At 36.4% G+C, this 22,641-nt stretch overlaps 2 protein-coding genes across 2 annotated transcripts; one reads left to right on the top strand and one right to left on the bottom strand.

Annotated features, from left to right (window-relative positions):
- Positions 1–481: 481 nt before the first annotated feature.
- ZC2HC1B (zinc finger C2HC-type containing 1B) lies at positions 482–7,654 on the top strand. Its single transcript, XM_026666270.2, has 6 exons — positions 482–518; positions 2,308–2,372; positions 3,331–3,450; positions 4,805–4,943; positions 5,818–5,948; positions 7,403–7,654. Exons 1-6 carry the CDS (start codon positions 482–484, stop codon positions 7,520–7,522), a joined length of 612 nt encoding a protein of 203 aa, XP_026522055.2. The 3' UTR covers positions 7,523–7,654.
- A 2,407-nt stretch (positions 7,655–10,061) lies between these two features.
- On the bottom strand, positions 10,062–11,791 carry SF3B5 (splicing factor 3b subunit 5). The gene has a single exon (XM_026666208.2). It carries the CDS (start codon positions 11,683–11,685, stop codon positions 11,425–11,427), a length of 261 nt encoding a protein of 86 aa, XP_026521993.1. The 5' UTR covers positions 11,686–11,791; the 3' UTR covers positions 10,062–11,424.
- Between the last annotated feature and the right edge of the window lie 10,850 nt (positions 11,792–22,641).

Below are 22,641 nucleotides of genomic sequence, written 5' to 3'. Positions count from 1 at the left end.
GCGGGAATAATGCGAGGAGGAGGAGGAGGAGGAATTTATGTTTATATTTCTTGGTTGCTTTATACAGGAGAGTGATTCAAGGAAAATTACTTGGCTTAGATAGCAGGAGTTAAATTTAAGATTTTACAGGAATCTGTATAATTTCATATTAATAGTATCTACAGTACTTTGGCACTGCTCTTTAAACTATCTTTAAAAACAGCTTTGAAACTGGCTAAAGGTTCCATATTTACAGTATTTATTAAATTTCTATCCTACCTTTATTATTTTACAAGTAAGGCATCAAAAATACATAATACTGTGCATCATTACATAATGGGTGAACTGGCTGTGTCATAATTGTTTAATTGGTCAGCCAATGACATTTCACTTGGAATCCTACAAGCAAGGGAACTAGACAACAGAAAGTCAGCTATTGGGTACATCTGTATTCCTGAAAAAAATAATAATTAAAGAGAACCTGAAAGCACTGCGCTATGAAATGAGTTTGGATTCTGAAAGCACAGCATGTGCCACAGGTATGAAGTACCCAACAACGTAGCTAATTTGAATGTTGGGTAACTATCACAGTGAAACAATTTGACAGTGTTTTTATATAAAAGTATTTCAAACTGCTATGATGTGTTTAGAAGTATCTGCAGTCTTTATTCAATTACTATCTTATGATAAATCCCATGCAGTGATGTAACTGTGTTAAAAAATCTTTTTTTAAAAAAAACAAAAAACTCTTTTTAGGTAGCCATTGTTGACGTGTCTTTTTTTCATCCTGGATGGTTTCTTAGGAGAGGACATGTTTGTTTCTGTAACACTCTTACTTGTGGACACCAATAGAATGTTAAAAGGAGAATGTTGGTAGGTCAAGGTTGAAATGAGGCGTCCTTGGTGTTCTCTGAGCTTAGTTGTTTACTTTCAGAATTGAGAACAAATCTCATTCCCTACTAGTATTGACAGTACAAATTAGGGGGCGTGCATAAGCGTACCAACGTGCCTGCCGTCCCTGTCCTATTGTTCCTTTCTTTTCTTATTTGTATCCATTTCATGTATTCATAACCATGTTTATACTTATACCTCTTATCTAATAATCGTTTGACAAAATAAAATAAATAAAAATAAATAAATAATTTGGGTAATGAAATGTCCGCTAGCAAACAACCAAGCTGAGAGAGCACCAGGACTCCTCAATTTAGGTTCAGCATAATGTAAAGAACGTAAAGAATTAAAATATAAATGCACAATTAAGGATATTTAATTTACTCCTGTATTATGCCCTATATTTGATCATGATGATTCACCATACTTCAGGGGAAAAGAGGGAATATATACACATGCACACACACATACACCACTTTGTGGCCAGGACTGTGTAGCCATGATTCTCTAATTACATTACACTTGGCATTAGCCAGGTTTGCAAATGATGCTAAGGCAATTGATAATTTTTGAATAAGCTACAGTGCCAAAGCCAAAAGCCAAATAAACTTATGTTTTAGTATGCTCTGTCATACTCTGATAATTTCAGATGGATTCCTAAACAGTTTTTAAATAGCCCCACAAACTCATTATTTTTGCAAACTATTCTACCTTGAGAGAATTGAATTAATATTTGGGATAAAAATATTTTAAATGAGTGACTGTTTTCAGAATATTTATTTAGTGTAATTACTCTGCTTAGCATGTAGGCTCCTATTTCCAACAGGCTATCTCAAGCAACATTTGTTAGGCTTCTTTAGTATCCTAAAAGCAGTAAAATAAATGTGTAGATGACTTGCTGCAATATTTTATTTTTAAGGTATCTGTGTTCAAAGAAATTTGTTGAAAGAAAATTCCTGAAATAGCCCATGCAAGATGATGCCATTAATTTTGTCAATTTTTATCTTAAGCTTCTGAGGATTTTCATTAAAATTCTGCATCCTCTGCTTCAAAGTTATATTAAGAAATTCAGTGGAGGCAGAAGATTCAAGATATCTTTCACTTTTAAAGCTATAGACATATAACTTAAGAAATATAAAATGGACAGTTCTTGCAATGCAATTCATAACAGTATTAAGTCATTATATTCAGCCTGAATGGTCAATCCTGTCTGTACTGATTCAGAATTAAGTTTTATCGAGCACTGGAACTTTCTTTTAACTCAGCTAGGGTATACTATTCAGTTATTCCTTCATAGTAGATAAAATAAGTTCTGGATACTACATATTAATCTATTTCCTTTAGGTTTAGGAAGGATGCTTAAGACTATATTTACAGAGATGTTTGAAAACTGCTTATACTTTAGAGGTAAATAATCATTGTTCCTGTTCCACACAGAGGCTGGCGCACCAAATTTGTTTCTTTGCGACACTTGTGGAAGGCATTTTGCACCAGAAGCACTGGTAAAATAAGAGCATTTTGTACTGAATGTACTTAAGTGATTTTTAAAAAAAAGAACCAATGCCTGTTTTGCTCAAACTCAATGAACATCTCCTCAGAAACAACTGAAATAAAAACAGGAAGATGTTTAGCAGGTTGATGACAATTGTACTGATTTATGCAAGCAAAACAAAAGCCTTTGTAAAGCAGAGTTGTTCATAAAAATATAATTCTGTACTAAATGTGAAAGTGGTGATATATCCCAACTCTGGCAATTTATGCTTATTGATTCAGAATCAGGATTCAAAATCTTACAATTCACTTAACAGCTGTAGTGATTCACTTAATTGTGGCAAAAAAAAAGTTCATAAAATCCAGCACAGCTCACTTAATGACTGTCTTGCTTAGCCACAAAAATTCTGGTCCCAATTGTCATAAGTTGAGGACTACCTGTAACTACATATTAGGTAAGGGAAAACCCAAGCCCTTAATATTTTAATTGAGTGGGGTCTAAGTAATGGTTTATAAATCTTCCCAGCATCTGTATCACAATTCAGAGAAAATTAAACAGAACATTTGGAGTCACTACACAAGCATGCCACATATAGATTGTGTGATAAACAAAGTGGGATATAAACTTGATACATACAGATTAAAAATAGCTACTGGCTCAGTTTTTCTCTGTGGTATGCAATCCTTCCTGTTAAACTGGACTCAAAACAGATTGGCCAATTAGCCTACTAAAAACAGTGATTACATGCCATGAATTGGGGTAGACAGAAGGAAGGAACCTGTAACTTTGTGTGACACACAAGCACATTATTATTCCCAATTAAGCATCAAGATACTGTAATACACTAAAGGTTGAGATGATCATAATTTTCCCTGGGCGGGAGGGGAGAGAAGAGTTTGAAGTACAATAAATAATATACGACTGCGCTAGTTTAGGAATGTGACTATATGACTTTACCTTTCCTTTAGTTAAGGCACAATCTGATATGCAAAAGAATTTTCAACAAGAAGCGCAAACCGTTCAATTCTTTGAAACAACGACTACAGGGAACTGACATCCCAACAGTGAAAAAGAAGCCACCCACGAAGGTAGACCTGTCAACACCATTCCCAGGTTTCCATCAATATGCTTTAAGGAAGAAGCTGGATTCTTTTTGTAGACTGGGGCTGACCTAATATAGAGATCTTGGAAAGTCCCTTAACATTTATTACTTGATCACCAACATTTAGCTAATGCATGGAATTCCAGCCTTTCCTTATCAGATATAAAATGGGGTGAACATTATTTGTCTTCTGCTGCCCTGCCAACATTCATTTGAAATAAATCCTGTTAACAGGAATAGCATTAGGGGGCTCATCCAGTGGTGGGATTCAATGTTTTTTACTACCAGTTCTGTGGCCGTGGCTTGGTGGGCATGGCAGGGGTTGGATACTGCAAAATCCCATTCCCTCCCCACCCCACTCCGTTCTCCTGATGTCCCAGAAAGAAGAAAAGAAGTCCCAGCCAATCAGCTGGGATTCGGGAGGCAGAGAATAGATGGGGGTGGGACTAGTCAGAGGTGGTATTTGCTGGTTCTCCGAACTACTCAAACTTTCTGCTACCGGTTCTCCAGAACGGGTCAGAACCTGCTGAATACCACCGTTGGGTTCATCCCTTATTTGCAAAGAGGTGACATTTGTATTTCCAGGCCTAGAAATGTAAACTTCAAGGGTGTACCATTTTTGCCTCATCCATGTAGCTGCTATCAGGATTCAACCATGTTCTTCCACCTGAGTGAATGAATTTAGCTTCTCACCTTATCCATATACCCAGCCATGGCAAATAAATGGCTTTGGGTCAGTCATTCCATCTGAACCCAGTATATCTCTCAGGCTTGTGGTGGGAGGGGAAAAATGAGGGAGTGTTGGGTATGCTGATTTATGTTCCTGTAGAAAAGGTGTGATGAAATGGGCTGCTTCTCACCTTCCCTTCCGTTTGTCCTAGTAGTCTGTCAGACCTCCCAAGCAATCTTCTCTTCCAAACTTTCGTCATTCCCATCCAATGACTATTGGCTCTCCTACAACAAAAGCAAATTTGGGAAAATTATGTTTGTCCTAAACAACTAATGATAACAATATACATATTTTGTATCTTCCAGCCAATATTGACTCTTGGAGACTCTTTGGACTAGTCCTTGCGGTTTTCTTGGCAACATTTTCAAAAGTGGTTTTTTATTGCCTACTTCCTAGGGCTGAGAGGGTGTGACTGCCCCAGGGACACCCAGCTTAGTCCAGCCTAAGGCAGGACTAAAACTCATACCGTAGTATCCCCATTTCCATCCAGAAATGGGGATACTATTATTCAAGCTGCCTCTTATAATAGCCATTGGAATGTTATCTTATTTGTAATCTGTTCAAAATCTCTTAAAATTGTTTTTCAAAACAACATCTAATTCCGTTCCAGAATGGACGAGAGAAAAAGTCGAATTGGAGACAACAGCATGAAGATTTTATTTCAGCCATCAGAGCAGCAAAACTTGCAACTCGAGCCATGAAAGAAGGCCGTCCTCTTCCACCACCACCACCTCCGTCCATTAACCCAGGTGATTTACTTGTTCTGAAACTACATCTTGACTTAAAAGTAGAAATTTCTTGGAAGAACCAAGTCTCTGGCTCATGGTTGTAGACAGTAATAGTCTCTAAAGGTTTCTCAGCCTAATTTTTTCCTACTATATGATGGCTCCAGATGGTGATTCAGTGAATGTGTAGTGGCCCTCATATTTTCAAATAGTGTTTCTATCTAATCTCAAAACTCGAAAGTGTTTAAAAAATAATTTGGAAGGGTTTTGAAGAAAACATATTAGGAAACCAGCTGTCAACCTTTGGAGAAGAGCAGGAAACTTTGGCTTTATTGATATAGTTATAATTAAAATCTTGAAAGCTGGAGTGTGTTTGCCCTTCTCTCACATCACGGTGAATTAGAATTCAGCCTGTCTGAATTTCTTTCTCACACTTTCTGTTTCATGGACTTAATGTATGCTTTTGTTTTGATAACCTTTTCTCCAAGGTCATTTCTGTGGCTCTTTACACTAAATATAGCTTTCTTAAGAGTAGAACTATGGAAACTATGTCTACTATTGACCTCACCCCTTTCCTAAGAGGTCTGTAGGGGGCGTGCATAAGCACACCATCGTGCCTACCGTCCCTGTCCTATTGTTTCTCTTATTCTTTTATTTTTCTTATATGTACCCATTTCATGTATTCACAACTATGTATACACTTATACTTATTATCTTGTAAACAATTGGCAAATCAAATCAAATAAATAAATAAATAAATAAATAAATAAATAAATAAATAAATAAATAAATAAATAAAATACCATTCATTCATTTGCTCCATTTCTATTAAATTGCCATTCATATACTCATCCTCCAAGTATCATTTGAGATAACGATGGTGCTTTATTGTATTCAGATTATATTCAGTGTCCTTACTGTATGAGAAGGTTTAATCAGACTGCTGCAGAAAGGCACATCAACTTTTGCAAAGAACAAGCTGCCAGACAATCCTTTGCACCAGGCCAGAAGGGAGGCAAACCAGCCTCAGTAAGTAACTGGACTCTATTCAAGCTCTTTGCTTCTACCATTTTTCTCTCATCCTTTTTTGAAGGATCATCATACACTATAGAATTTTGACCAAAGTTGTCATTGTTGTGGCTCTTTCACTTCAGGTTCAGGAAATGACAAGTAATCTTTTGGAATAAAGAACAGATGAAAACTACATTTTTTTCTTTTCCAATAATGGTTCTTCACTTTTCCTTTAAGTTAATTGTTTTAGAATTATTCTTCATGTAATTACATAAAAGCTTTCTTTGGACTAGAATATTAAATTAGAATTCCTAATGGTCATCTTTTCCAAAACTTAGAAAAAGATGGTGGATCAATTATGTGAATAAAATATTCAGAAGCCATAATTTAAAAAAAGCTAACCATACTAAAATGTATTCAAAGTGAATGCTTTTGGAAGACAATAGTTCGTTCAATGACCAGAGGAGGATTATGTGGTTTTACATGCTGTGCTTAAAGCAAAAATCAAAGGAAAATCTTAGAAGAAATTTTGGGTTCTGTCATTTGTAGAAGTTTGGAATTTCACTTTCTAAAGACTTTTCCAAAGGTGAAAAGAATTGGCTTTACTTTGCAACAAACAAGTTTTTATTAATATACTATAAACTGTGATTTATTATATTAATAATGAGCCATTGGGGCATAGTAGTTAGAACACAGTATTACAGGCTGACTCCACCCACTACCAGGAGTTTGATCCTGACTAGCTCAAGGTTGACTCAGTCTTCCATCCTTCCAAGGTTCATAAAATGAGGACCCAGATTGTTGGGGGCAATATGCTAACTCTGTAAACTGCTTAGAGTGCTGTAAAACATTATGAAACTATATTAGTCTAAGTGTTATTGTTATTTTTTATTCTGTCCAGCAGCATGGTTATGAGTAGAGCTGAAATAAAAAAATTGAGAATACAAGAGATTTTAAAGCTCTATTTGGAAGCAAGAGTTTGATGGTTTTCTGCAAATACTGCCATGTTTATCAAGACTCACCGAATTGTCCTTTATAACCTTATCATTCACATAACTAACTGAAAATTGTACTAGATTGTAATACTCTATTTTACTACTTAGCAAGCAAGGAGAACTAGTAATTTCTCCCAAAGTATTCCAGGTTTTGGTTGGGATGGGATGCAAAAGCTTGCAGTCTATTTGCTCAACAACAATTATAAAGAATTTTCAATGTCATTTTGTTATGACAAAGTCCGTTAACTGAGAATCAGAGTTATGTGGTAGACAGTAATGAATTAGGAAAATTGCTTAGATAGGAATTTCCCTTCCAAGTGAAGTTTACTGGGAATATCTAAAAATTGTTCAATCAATATCAGTGTCTTATCTTCTTTTATTCTTGCTCCTTTGAAGATATTTTTAAATATAAACAAGATTATATTATACTCTGAGCCTCTGTTGTGATGCTGTTTAGTTATTTATGCTGTTTTCTAGGGGAAACAAGGAATTTCCAAAAAAGAACCAACTTTAACAAATGCTGTGGGGACACTACTTCAGAACAGATTACAAGGAGCAAATACTGGCCCATCTTTAACAGGTAGGCAACATATCTGAAATGTTTAGAAATACTGAATGCTTAAAGTCATCCCATCAGAAACACAACACCTACTGGAGTATTTCACCAGTAATGCCATATTCGCAGATACTATATATCAGAAGTGTCCAACCTTGGCAATTTTAAGACCTGTGGACTTCAACCTGTGGAATTCTGGGAGTTGAAGTCCACAGGTCTTAAAGTTGCCAAGGCTGGAACCCTCTGCTGTATATGTAGAATTTTATGTCCAATACAGAATTTATTGGAAATCCTTTTTAAAAAAATCTTCTCGATTGTTATATAAATCTTATGTTATAAATCAAGTTTAGCTAATTATATGCCAACTGCAGTCATGTATAATTATGTGATATTAACTTAACATACAATGGAACAGTACATTAGTCTAATGTATAGTTTTCAGCAAGTTTTTTGCTGTTCTACATTATTATTTTAAAAACAGGATTGTATAATTTGTAATGTTTGCTTCCCCAGTTACATATTATATAGTATATTAGCATATAGCATTTGGGTGAGCTAAAATTGATGCTCAAGATCTTTTTGCTGATTAATCTTACTCTGACTTAACTTCAAAGTAAAATCATACAAGCAGCACAAATCATACCTCTATTTGTAAAGGTAAAGGTTCCACTTGCACATACGTGCTAGTCTTTTCCGGTTCTAGGGGGTGGTGCTCATCTCCATTACAAAGCCAAAGAGCCAGCGCGCTCGAAGACATCTCTGTGGTCATGTGGCCAGGCATGACTAAACAGTGAAGGTGCACAGAAGGTGTACCTTCCCACCAAAGTGGTCCCTATTTTTCTACTTGCATTTTTACATGCTTTTGAACTGTTAGGTTGGCAGAAGCTGGGACAAACAATGGGAGCTCACTCCATTACGCGATGGGATGCAAAAGCTTGCAGTCTATTTGCTCAACAACAACAAAAAAAAGGATTTGAACCGCCAAACTGCCAATCTTTCTGATCGACAAGCTCAGCATCTTAGCCACTGAGCCACCGCGTCCCTGAGCCACCTCTATTTGAGTAATGTTCAAAAAGTGGATTTAGGATTAACTACTGAGCTAGTTAAATTCCAGTGTTTAATTTAAAATGGGCAAATGTAATTTGAATTAACAGTGCTTCAAATTACTTGAATTTGCTGATTCATTCAAATATATCATTCTCAAGGTATTTTTTCAGAGTTCTTTCTTGTTGTTTTAAAGGACATGGTATTGAAATTTCAGCTGGAGCAGTACACAAAAAAATATCTCCCATTTCCTCTGGAACAGAATCTGGGTAAGATACATTATATAGATTAAAAGGCTATAGTCTAATCCAGCATATTGATCTGAGAGGATTTGGGCCCATATGATTCCTAGATAAGTAGAGTACAGGTAGCCTTCAATTTAGAATTGGAAAACTGTAGCATTTACTGTATGCTTCATATCTATGACATATTATTTATTTCTCAATTTTTTTTACTTCATTTTCATGTTTATGTTTACATAAACATACCATTTGCATGACTTATTCTGATTTATATACATTTGATTTACTTGAAATAGCAAGCCACAGATCAATTTAGTTAAACATAACTACTATACTGACAGCTTTATCAAAGGCTTTAGTGATAAAATATTGTAAAATTGTTCCAAAATTCTGATATTTCCTGTGAATTATTAAGCCTCCCTAGTCAGTTTATTTATACTCCACCTTTTTTTAATAAATAACCCAAGGCAACAAACATGCCTGATACTTCTTCCATATAACCCTGAGGAGTGTTGGGTTGAGAGAATGATTGGCTCAAAGTCACCCAGCCAGCTGGTTTCTAGGCCAGCATTTTAACCACTACATCAAACTGGCTTTGTTATTGGTGTAGTGATTGATATAGAGTTGACCTAAATTTAAGAGTTGTAAACTGGAGCTATCAATAGCACATTATTTCCCATTTTTTCCCATCCTGTAGATACTTAACTAATTTATTTCCCTCAGCCTCTTAAACCAACTTTTGTTCATATTCCCTTTTCTCCTGTGCTACTTGTTCTTCTATATTCCAAAGATGCAATGTAATACTAGAACAAATATATCTACTAATGAACTGTGAAACCATATTGCACTTTCTCAAATTGGCCAGTCCATCAGGCTTGCTTTGTTATCATCTGCTTTATTTTAGACTACCTAAATTAATGCTTGCCTGCTCTTAGGGCTCCAACTCAAGGAAGAAGATGAGAACATGCCCACCAAACTTCTGATAGTATAAGGCCTTTACTTTTTACAGCACCTGAATTAGAAGAGTTCAGCAAACCAGTTTACATACATTCAGCCTCTCATCTCTTTTAAAGCTTGTATGATGGATTGAAGTGTGATAATAAAACTAGCAGTCATATTCCAGTTTTTACAGGTGATAATCTTATGTAAGTAAGAATGTTTCCGGCTTTATGGTCTATGTTTTCTATTTTTTCCCTTTGGTCAACTCCTATGCTGCTTTAATCAAAAAATGACTCTAGAGCCTTTACACAATAGAACTAAGATGTCCGGTAAATAACTAAAAACAATGAAACAGTATCAGTACAAATATATTTTATGGAAGCCTCAAAGTGTTGACTCACAAAGAATTCAGTGGACATGTTGTTCCACAGGACAAGACAGCTATCAAGAAATGTCTTCTAGGTATCACAAGGTCTGTGTTTTATAGCTGGGAACAGAAAGTCTCCAATTCTTTCAGATCTTACTTAGGCAGTAACCATAGGAGAAAAACATCCCTGTAGCTAACTAGACACCCCGAGTGAAATTCCTTTTGCAAAAATTTCCCAAAGTGGTTTTCCAATGCTTTCTTCCAAGGTCTGGGACTGACTGGCCCAAAGTCACCCTGCTACTTTTAACCTTAAGACTTGAACTCCTAGTCCCCCAGTTTCTAGCATGTTGCTTTAACAACTAAACTGGCTCTTGCAGAGAATATCACAATAGTGCAAATGGAAAGTGACTAAGGGATGAATGACTGTGTGAATGGCCTGCTCATCAGGAAAGGACATAATTCGTACACCAAATAGATCTGTTCAAAAGCCCTCCTGACCAGTTACCTACTTTCTCATTGAGCAGCTCAGAATCCAGGAGGACCCCAAAATTTGTACTGGTTTTATCTGGCAGCACCACCCAGTTAGGTATCACAAAATATGTTATGCAAAACAGTTTGACAGGGCTATTAATCAATGCACTGGTTAACAAATAAAAACCTTTGGCTTTGTCATTAAAGCTAATTTAATAGGATGACCAAGCATAGGGATCTTTGTACAGAAACCATCATACAGATGGCCAACTATACATTTTTTTAAACCTGAGATTGCTCAAGGGCTGCATAGCCACCAGGTACAAACTGAGATTATTTTGGAGCTGCATTAATATTATGCCATCTGTCAGTGGCTCCTTGGTTTGCTATTTCAATTGATTACCCACACAATTATTTTTACTTTTCTTTTAAAAAAAGCATCCTCTTTTATTAAACCGAATTGTGAAAACGCCTCCCAAACATTCCAAAGTGGAAAATGAAGGGAGGGGGAAAAAAAAGATCCGTTTGCAAGTCTTTAAAGCAAGCCACCCCCGTGCCCGTCTGCGTGAAACCATCGGGCCTCGCTCTGCTCCGTCTTCGTCCCAAGTCCCCTCAGGATACAGAGGGCAAAAGTTCAGAAAATGCCCTCCCCGCCATGTAGGGTGTACGAAACACGTCGGGATCAGTTTAACTGCGGCAGTCCACAAGCAGTCACGGGTGGATGGAAGGAGGCGGTACAGAATCCAATGTTTCCCCAAGTGGGGCGAGGGGTCCGCAGGGTCGGCAAGGCTGAGCTCCTTCATTCATTCATTCATTCATTCATTCATCCATCCATCCATCCATCCTTCCTCGCTCGGGGTGGGCTGCACGGCTGCAAAGCTTAAGACTCGTCGGGCTTGTCGGCGGGCGGCCCGCAGGGTTGCAGCATCTTCTCCATGAGGTTGAAGCGGACGCGGGCTTTGCTTTCGTCCTCTGCGATGGCGAAGTAGTTGAGCAGGTCGAAATGGCCCATGTAGGAGCAATAGGAGTCCCGGTGCTGGTTCACGAGCCACTCCCACTTGGTGGTGTCGGCATGGCCGGTCCCGATGTACTTGGACTGCAAATGCTCCAACTGGCTGTGAATCGTGTAACGGTCCGTCATGGTGCGCAGGGAAGTTAGGACGCCAACCCGAAACAGGCCCCACCACACGCCAACGGTCCTCAAGAAAATGGAACCTGAAGCAAAAAAGGCGGCCCGACGCCACTTCCGCTTCCGGCTTTACGACCCGCAGATCGCCTTGCGGCCAGTGTTCCGCTCTAGCCCTCCTTCGATGGTTACGATCATAATTTTCACGAGGTGGGAAGGGGCGGGCTTTAGATCCTTAAGAAGCCCAGTAATTGTTGTTCCCGCCTTTTTTTTTTTTTTTAAACGAATGGAACGGCCGGTTTCCTTTTTAATTTTAAAATGTCAAAGAGAGAGAGAGAGAGAGAGAGAGAGAGAGCCAGTCGAAGTGCATCTTGGGGGTTGGAGTCTTTGGAGAGGAATTCTCATGTGACGATGAAGAACACGACGAATAGAATAACAAGAGTTGGAAGGGACCTTGTAGGTTATCTAGTCCAACCCCCTGCTCAAGCAGGAGACACTATATATACAATCTACTGTAGTAGTTTTCTCGGCAGCGCTACGAAATGCTTTTTAGCTCTGCCACCTTCTGGGATTTTTAAAATGACTTCGGCATAGTTTCCTAGGCAGAAGTTAAAAGAGGCGGAATTTTGCTTATTTTTCCAGATAACTTCAATATGGGAAGTTCAAAACTCTTAGTATTATCTCTAGATTAAGTTGGGTGGCTGGTATAAAGCAATCCCTCAAAGAGAATAACTTGTCTATATTCTTAATATTGAATGTGTCTATCTATTAGCTAATCCCAAATCACTCTTGTGCAAGCCAGGTCTTCATTTCTCAGAGCAGCCAAGTGTTTTCACCAGCGTTTGTATGAAAGATTTAAGATTTAAGTAATTTAAGGAATTATCTCTGATCACGTGGCTTTACTGTTAGCTATCTACAGTCAAATAATAAGGATTTGGTTGTAAGGCTTTTGTAGGAGATCTTTCCTATTCTTTTGTTTTGATACAGGAGCAGAGCAAACCATGGGGATTCTGATTTCCTTCATACACTTAAACAATTACTATATTTAAAAAAGTTTCACAGTTTCGATATTAATACATTCTTCAATGCAGTATTTTCTATATTACTATATTTAAAAAAGTTTCACAGTTTCAATATTAATACATTCTTCAATGCAATATTTTCTATATTACTATATTTTAAAAAGTTTCACAGTTTCGATATTAATACATTCTTCAATGCAATATTTTCAGTGTTATCTCATAATGGAAGATGGTGAGAAAAGTCTTCAACCTGCCGCACCTATTTACAGTCTCAGTGAACGATTTAGTAATTGAACCATAGAAGCTCTGAAAACTGCATGAATTATTTCTCTATTTAATCAAGGAGTTTAACTTGAGAAATAATTCTAATTGTTTGAGTTCATATAATATTTATTTCAAAATTCAGAGCTTGGCCAGATGAGATAAAATGTACTCCTGTTTTGTTATATTCCTTTTCTTCACTGAATAACTGTTTTGACCAGGGTAAAAATACTTTTCATGTTAGGCCTGTAAAACAGGTACTGCAAGAATTATTATTATATATAGGTTCTTTCTGGAATATGGGACAAATACTGGTTATTGTGGGCCAAATGCCAATTGTCTTTTGGAATGGAGCACTACAATATTTCATTGAAAATCAGATGTTAAATACAACAAAAAGACAAATAGGCCTTGGCATAGGCCAAGAGGGAGAGAGAGGAAAGCCTAAGAGAGGGGAAAGGGAAGAGTAAGGGAGGGGAAGGATAGAGTAGGGAAAACAGTTGTACATAATTTGTAGTTATGTTGTTCTTTTAAAGGTAAAACTAATAAAGTATTTTTCCAGGAAAATCAGATGTTAAAAATCTCAAATTTTGGTACTAGCTTTATACTAGTTTCATTTTAAAAAAGGAATAGCATGACAGCAGGTCAGGAAGAGAAGACAAATGGCTAAAAAATGTAAGTGCATATTGAACTGCAAATGTTTGGTAATCATGTTTATATATAATCATGTAACATTGTTTGGTTTATAATCTGTATAATCTGTATAATCATGTAACATTGTTTGGTTTAGACAGGAAATGTCAAAGATCTATTGGTATGTCCAGCTCATTTGTATATGATCTGACCACTGTATGTTTGTATTCTAGAACTTCTGTACAAATTGAAGTATTTTGTTAAAAAACAACAAAAGCTGTATTGATCATCCAGGGGAAATGAAAATTGGGAGAGATCACTAACACTAAGCTAAACTATTCTAGTACTGATTTATTAATTTTAATTGATGCAGATCCATGTGAACGCTTTGAATCCACAATTAGATGCACTAATTAATGAATTTATGGGTCTTATTATCTGCAGAAACTACCATACTTAATGTTATATCTAAATAATCCTTATTAGTAAGTAAAACTAATTCTTACTCTAAATGGAAGCTAGTTTTTTATACAATTGCCAAGGGCTAACTACAGTGGTGGGATTCACATTTTTTCACCTACCGGTTCTGTGGGCGTGGCTTGGAGGGCGTGGCAGGGGAAGGATACTGTAAAATCTCCAGTCAGAGGTGGTATTTGCCGGTTCTCCGAACTACTCAAAAGTTCCGCTACAGGTTCTCCAGAACTGGTCAGAACCTGCTGAATACCACCTCTGGCTAACTAAATAATTATATTTATTTAAAAGGAAGGAGTAAAGAAGATAAAGAAGAATAAAAAAGAAAAGAGGAAGGGGGGGGGGGGGGGGGGGGGGGGGGGGGGGTGAGGGTAATTTTTTAAAAATAAAAAAATTATTAATTTTTTTTATATTATTTTTTATTTATATAAATATATATAAAATATAAAAAAAAAAAAAAAAAAAAAAATAAAAATAAAAAGGGAAAGAATAAAAATAAAATAAATCATAAATTAATAAATAAAATTTTTATTTTTTATATAGAATAACCTGCATGGGTGGAAAATGGCTCAAATCTAATTCAGTCATATTGAACTTCAAAAGGAGAACTAACTCACCCAAGGAAGAGGATTACTTAAAAGGACACAAAAAGACACAGTTCCTATAGTCAGATCCTTCCTCAGAAATACAGGCAATCTATTCTTGCTGCAGAATAGCAGTAAACTGAAAATCAAGTTTTTGTTTTTAAAGACTGTATAGACATCAGGGGGGAGGAGGTTTTTTTCTCTTTTGCCTCTAGCCTCTTTATCACATTGTTTTTTTTCTTAGTTGACCTGATTCCAAGTCAGAATTTGTCCACTTCTGCTATCTCATGCACACTTTACCCTTACATGTGTAAAAGACTAGTATTTGGGGAGTAAGAGGAAGAATTGCTTCTGACTATTGTATGAGTTTCTTTTACAGGAAAAAGACACAACTTCCTGCTAGCAGTGTGTGTCTATCTCTGGATGAAAACTCCTGATTTAATCCCCTAACTCTTTGATAAAAAGTTCAGGAAGCAGGTGGAATGAAAGAACCTAAGGTAGAGTTTCTCCACCTTGGCTGCTTTAAGATGGGTGGACCAACTCCCATGCTAGCTAGGGAATTCTGGGAATTAAAGTCCACTGATCTTAGACCAGCCAAAGTAGAGAAATACTGACCTAGAGAGAATGGCTTTGAATCCAACCAATCAGGTTGCCATGGTCTATGAGAGCATTATATAATCCAGTGGGCTGTTTCATGATTAGGAGGTAAAAGCTAAAATGATGACTCATGAAGTGATAACAAACATCTCTCCCTAGGGTGAGTAATCCTGCTGTCTATGTACCCCTGGAATGCTTAAACAATGGTATTATAACCAATACAGAAAGACAGATGGGTGACTGGATCCCAGTTGAAACAATCACAAGGAGCCTTAGTGGGCAACCTCATTTGGCTGTGATCTCATGGTCACAAAAGGCAGAACCTCCAGAAGAAAATAATTACCCACAATTTCCACGTGAAAATAACCCTAACTATGGTGTGGTTTCCCTTCAATTTACATGACAGGGGAGGGATGTTCTTCTCAATTTCATTTATAAAAACATGTATATGCATGTGTGTAATCCCTCCACATTTTTCTAAATCCTTTATCCCAACAGATGAAATTAAAAAAAAAATCTTTTTGTTTTTATGTTGGATGAGTATGCATTTGTACCTGTTTGTGTAGGTGCACATATTGGTGTATAATAGTATAATATATTATAATTATATATATATATATATATATATATATATATATATATATATATATATATATATATATATATATATATATATATATATATATATATATATTTGTTTTCTTAAGTTTTCGCGGTACTTACTGTATAGGTGTTGCTGGTTGGTATTTTCCCAAGTTGTTCTTTGTTTAGCAGTCAGCAGATCTCATCTGCCATCATCAGGCACAATACAGAAGCCTGATGATGGCAGATGAGATCTGCTGAAACGTTGCTACACTAAAAGAACAACTACAATGACGTGGAAAACAACAGCTTAACACCATATATATATATATATATATGTATGTATGTATGTATGTATATGTATATGTATATGTATATGTATATGTATATGATGTATGTATATATATGTATATATATATGTATATATATATGTATATATATATATATATAGCAATTCAGAGAAATATGTTGGGTGCACACAGAATGTCAAAAGCATTTCTTTTGAATACTTTTTCACATATGCTAAGTCAGCCCTGCTGTTGAGTGAAAATGGCAGTAGCAACTTAAAGAAAAAACAAAGGGCCTTCAGTGGAGAATAGGATGGAATTCCAAAAATAATCAAGTTGTTTCCATTCTTGGACAGAAGGGTGATCTTTTTTTTTTTTAAGTAAAAGTTTTATTAATTTTAACAACAAACAAAAAACACATAAAACATAAAACATAACATAAAAACATCATCATCCTTCATAAATTTACAGACAGTGTATCGGTTGGTTTACCACTCCTTTTTGTGCATCCATAGTCATCATAGTAATTATATTACATAATAAGTCATATTATCAATCAACAATTATATATCCTAATATCATTATTAAACAATCATTTGACTATAATTTTACTCATTCATACTTAAGCGAGATAACTATAGTTTAGTTAATTTATTTTCTAACAAATCATAAAATCATACCAAGTCTATCTTAATAAAATATTATCAAAATATTATCAAAACCCCCCCCAAAAATGTATATTCATTATTTCCTAGGTTTCTAAATATTTTATTATTATATTGTTTTATCTAACCATTGATAAAAAAGATCCCAAACTTCATAAAATTGTTTATCTTCTTGTTCTCTAATTTCAAATGTCAATCTACTCATTTCAGCACATTCCAATATTTTCTTAATAACTTCTTCTTCTAATGGTATTTTCTCATTCTTCCAATTTTTAGCAAATACAATCCTAGCCGCTGTTAATACATTTACAATCAAATACTTTAAGTTTTTATTATATGTATCAGGTAAGATTCCCAATAAAAAAATCTCTGGTTTCAAATCTATATGTTTCTTTGTCATTTTTTCCAACCATATGCGAATTCTAGTCCAATATTTTCTAGCGTCCTCACAAGTCCACCATATATGGTAATATGAGCCAGGGATCTGGTGACATTTCCAGCACTTTTCAGATTTATTCTTGAACATTCTTGCTATTCTTGTCGGGGGAAAATGCCACCTGTAAAACATCTTATACAAATTTTCTTTATATGCTGTTGACATTGTCATTTTATAATTTTGAGACCACAATTTTTGCCATTTCTCTAAATCAATCCCATATCCAAAATTCTTCCCCCAAGCAATCATTGTTTCTTTAACCTGTTCTTCCTCTAATTTAATTTCCAACAAATAATTATATAATTTTTTGATCCCTTTTTCATCAGTACCTGTCAAAATCCTATCTAAATCAGTCAATTTATCATAGAATGACAGAAGGGTGATCTTATACAGTGTGGAATGTACTTATAAGATTCTAAGTGGGCATAAAATAAGGCAGATGTCTGCTTTTCAACAGAAGTGGACAACTCCGCCTAATATCAGCTCATCATCATATGAGCCATGATGGTGCAGTGGTTAGAGTGCAGTACTGCAGGCTACTTCTGCTGCCTGCAGGCTGCCTGCAATTTGGCAGTTCAAATTTCACCAGGCTCAAGGTTGACTCAGCCTTCCATCCTTCCGAAGTGAATAAAATGAGGACCCAGATTGTTGGGGGTGATGTGCTGATCCTGTAAACCAGGGGTCCTCAACCACCGGGCCGCGGACCGGTACCGGTCCATGGAGCACTCTGTACCGGGCCGCAAATAAAAAAAAATTTAAAAAAAATGGCGGCTTTCTTCGCCTTCGGTGAATGCTCCTGGGATCGGGGATCAAGGACACAAATGAAAGAAGGGGAGGGAGGAAGCAACCGAAGCCTGTCCTGCTCTCTGGCTCAGCAGCTTCGGTTTCCTCCCGCCTCGTTCCTCTCTCAGTCGCTCTCTCGCTCTCCACCAGCCCAGGAAGAAACTGCTTCAAAGAAGCCGGGGGTGGTGGTGGTGGCTTTTCCTGTCGCCGCAGCTCCTCCGAAGCGCCCGTTTACCCCCACCCCGCCCGCGCGCGCTTCAATTCAGTGCTCCGTTCTGCCTGCCTGCCTGTCTGGTTGTTTGGGAGCAGCTTCGGCTGAGAATAATAACTATTCGCCTCTTTTTATCAGCCGGGCTGCTCCGAAACGAAGGCAGGCAGGCAGGCAGGCAGAACGGAGCACTGGGTTGAACCGCGCTGGCGGGCGGGGTGGGGGTAAACGGGCGCTTCAGAGGAGCTGTGGCGACAGGAAAAGCCACCACCCCCGGCTTCTTTGAAGCAGTTTCTTCCTGGGCTGGTGGAGCAGCGAGTGAGCGACTGAGAGAGGAACGAGGCAGACACCTGAGGGAGGGAGGGAGACACCTGAGGGATGGGGCTGAGGGAGGCAGGGCCGAGGCACTCCCTGAACTTGGTGGTTTGCTGGCAGACGTTTTATTACCCGACTAGGTAACAACATCAGATGTTACCTAGTCAGGTAATGAAACGTCTGCAAGCAAACCACCAAACTCGGATTCTTCCCCCCGCCCAAGAATAAACTAATAGAGCTCTTGCTCCTTCCTCCTCTAGCACATATCCAGGTATTAGAGCCAGAGATAGCAGTCTCACTCTGCCTAACAGTAGGCCAGCCTTGAAAACAGTTACATTTACATGGCAAAGATATTCTGCTGACTGGAATTTGATTTCCACTTGGATTTCTAAGTAAGTGTGTAGATACTTTTAACATATTGTATGACACTTCCTCCCTTAACATTTCTTGTCTTCTGATTGAAGAAATTGATTCCCTTACTCTTTATTATTCCAATCAACAAACCATGCAATCAATGTAATTTTACTTGCCCTCCTATAGTTTGAATTTGGTCTTATTTTGGTTTTTTTCCCATATTGTGAGGAAACAACAAACACTGTGTGCGTTAACAAGCCATTTTCCCCTGTGATTTTTCATTGAGCTTAATAAGCCACATTATAGAAACATTCCATTTTCCTTACCTTTACCTCTTTATCTGAGGGCCTTATGTCAAGATTTGATCTCCTACATCTCAAATAATTATATGAAGTAAGCAATATCAGCACATTTTGTTAAAACACATTTTTATCAATCCTTCTGAGATGCAACTCATTCCAACCAGCAATCCTTCACTCTTTTAACTCATAACCATAGCCTCAGACCATAGCCTCATTTATACCATCTGCCTTGCCAGTTACATAATGGTGTTTATTCTTCTTTCTCTTTCTAGTTCTCTTCTAGAACTGAATTAATGGGAAGTCTATCTGAGCCCTTGGTGCTCCAATGTCCTTTCTGGATCTTCCAAGTAAATAATGATAAAATGGTAATTATTCATTTTCATATTATTTGCTCCTACTTAGGACAGCAGGAAGAGAGGAATCTTAGGTAACATCCCTGATCCTTGCTCCTGACATACAACACACTTCATAAATGAAGCCTCCAATTAATACATATTTATTTGGCTCCTCATTGTAATGAATGCCAACTATGGTAGCTGTTCTTATTTTCTTATCTGGCAAGGTGTATCTCCTCTGCTTTTCAGGGATCTATTTTCAGGGATCTATTATCAGGGAGGAGAATCTGATCTAGCAGAAGGGAATTGTTGGCAAATATATAAAAAATATAAAGAATGTAACATTATGTCTTCAACAGATGAAATACATCTGTGCTCTTTTCCTTAGCCTTCCCCCATTAGGATAAGCCTTCTCTTATTTTTATTTATTTAATGTATAAGCTTGTTTATTTATTTCTGTAAGTATTCTCTGCAGCAGAAGGGAGAAGCACTGGAGTATACAGGGTCTGAAGTACATTTCCTACCTGGTTAATGGAGACAGCCAATTTTCTGTTGTAGCTGCTGTTCAGAATGGCAATTTAGTTTCTTGTTGTGTTCACCCAAGTCTCTGTAGAATTATACCCCAGTTTGTGCCTGCTTTGGGTAAGCCTGGCATTCATCATCCTGTCTCCTGTTCCAAACTGACTATTTTTCTTACCCTATTTTTCTTACTCCAAATCTATGATTTTAAGGTCTACTACAAGCTTGCACTTAATTAGCATGTCATGTCAATCTAGCCAATCTGTCAATCTGTCTGAAAACCTGGTTTATGATTAGAACATTGAATACAACTAATTGGTTATTATGGAATTCATAGCTTAGCCTTAGCATGATAAATTTTGTAAGATCCAAGTAAAGTATTAAACTTGAGGTTGCAGTCTCATTTATTATATATTAATTCCTTAATCAGCAGCAAACCATGATTACTCTAACCTGTCAACCCCACCCCCATTACCCGTTTAGATATTTTCCATGTTTCCATTTATGCCCTTCTTTTACAGAAGGAACTGCTCTGCCACTTATATTTTTTTTCATAGCCCTATCTTTAATTTCTGCATTCTTCCTGTTTTAACATAGTATTTGTCTTTTTAAGACCTATTCCTAGCTATGCTTTCTTTTGTCTGTGTTTTTATTCCATATGCAAAGCTAATTTTTCTAAATGGGGACCGTGGGTTTTATTGAGTTTCTGATGCAAGCCTGGAATGTATTTGTTACAACTTTTCTGCCATCTGGACATTTCAAAGAAGAATTATATAAATTCAGTATAAGGATAAAAGTATTCAGAGGGGAAACCCAACATGACCAAAATTTTCAACCTATAAGCTGTAATGGGTACCTTGTGCTGTTTTTTCAAAGTTTGCAAAATCACAGAAAAAGGGAAGTCCGTTCAAGGCCAAAGTGAAAGGAGAAGCACACACACCACACATCATACCATTTGCAGGAAATGAAGAATTTCGCCACCACTGAAAAAAAATCTGCATTTCCCAGAACTGCCAATATTTATGTTAACTACTGTGTAAAAATAAAATCTTAAATATGAGCAAGAAAATGCCAACTGGAAAGATCCCTTAGCTAACCCCTTTACTGGAATAAAACAAATTTATGAAAACTCTAAAATAGATACTCTGATCCCTTCACGTACACAAGAAATCTTGGTATATTTACTCAGAAATCTCATACTTTGTTAGTGAATATAATATTTAAATAAATGGACATAGATATGTAAGTTGATTGGGAAATAACTAGACCAAATAACTAGGCCACCCAATTGTATAAGCATGCATAACTCAACAGGGAATATTTTAAAAGGTTAATTATTCAGTGGAAAAATGTTAATTCCACTTATCAAAAGTAGAAAACCAATATATGGCAATCAATGTTTTATCATTACATGATCTGTTATGGTACTATTCATTATATGTTGGAAAGTAAGGATGTGCATTACAGGAAAAACAAAATTTAACCTTGCCTAGGGCCCTGATATTATGTTTTTTTAGAAAATATTATGTTTCTTATGGAATTTGAGGAGAAAATAGCTTTAATTTAGCTGGCCTCATTCAACTTCTTTTGAAAATGTTTACAGGTAATATACACAACACTCTTTTTCACCTTTATTACTTCTGGGTCTAAACATAACTGCACATTATCTTGTGGTTAGCAGCATCTGAAATTATATATAAAAGTATATAGTTATAAATTATATATAAAAGTATGTAGTTATAAATTATATATAAAAGTATATATTTATATATTATATACACACACACATACTTTAAAACATTTTGTTTAAAATGTTTCAGCAAATCTCTCTTAGTGGTTCCTTCCCATTAATAATAAAAATATTATTTTTAAATGCTTTTTAAAATGTGCTTATACCTATTCATGATGACCTGATTCCAGGGCACACTATTTATATAAAGTGTTCTAAATTTTACTTTACATACAAAAAAAGAGGCAAAAAAGAAAAGGGAAGAGAAATAAGCATGTACATATTAACAAATATAAGTACTCCCATGTATTAATAAAAAATATTTCACCACATATATTCATCTTGTGATGTACAGTTAAATTATTAACAATTATAGAGAGCATAGCAAAAGGGAGAAAAAGGAAATTAAAACAGAAACTAGTATATGCAGTTGATTTGTAAATAGTCTTTTTAAATTCCCAAAAACAATGGTGATGACTTTTTCAGAAGTTTGCATAATTGACAGCGTTTTTGTGTGAGATGGGTGGCCGTATAAATGTGATTAATAAATAAATATTATTCCAATAAGAACAAAGAGTCGAAATACATGTACAGTATGCCCATTCTGATAAAATTGCACAATACTCCTTTCTCCCGCCTTCCTTTTAATGTTCAGACTTTTGTTTCCAAACAACTTCAGCATCTACCCAACCCAAGGAGTCTTCCAGAAATGGAATCAATCCGTGAACTAACTTTTGTCTTCCAGGGAGTTTTTGCTGCACAAAAACACCTGTGCAATTTAAAAAAAAAATACCGAAAAAAACTGAAGTACGCGTTTTGTACTTCATCTTTCCTATATATTCTCTGCAGGTAATCGGCAGGAATTTGGCCCGGCTTTTTGAAAGCGAA

The sequence above is a fragment of the Notechis scutatus genome, chromosome 1, assembly GCF_049901735.1.
Source record: "Notechis scutatus isolate UNSWTSFEM ecotype Mainland chromosome 1, rNotScu1.2, whole genome shotgun sequence".
Classification (NCBI taxonomy): Eukaryota; Metazoa; Chordata; class Lepidosauria; order Squamata; family Elapidae; genus Notechis; species Notechis scutatus.
Note: the sequence above shows the minus strand (reverse complement) of the source record. Positions and strands in the feature narration are given on the sequence as shown.

Coding starts and splice junctions, on each gene's coding strand:
- SF3B5 (XM_026666208.2), bottom strand. CDS start 11,685: ATGACGGACCGTTACACGATTCACAGCCAGTTGGAGCATTTGCAGTCC.
- ZC2HC1B (XM_026666270.2), top strand. CDS start 482: ATGAGTTTGGATTCTGAAAGCACAGCATGTGCCACAG. Junction 3,451..4,804: donor AAAAGAAGCCACCCACGAAG/GTAGACCTGTCA, acceptor ATTCCGTTCCAG/AATGGACGAGAGAAAAAGTC. Junction 4,944..5,817: donor ACCTCCGTCCATTAACCCAG/GTGATTTACTTG, acceptor TATTGTATTCAG/ATTATATTCAGTGTCCTTAC.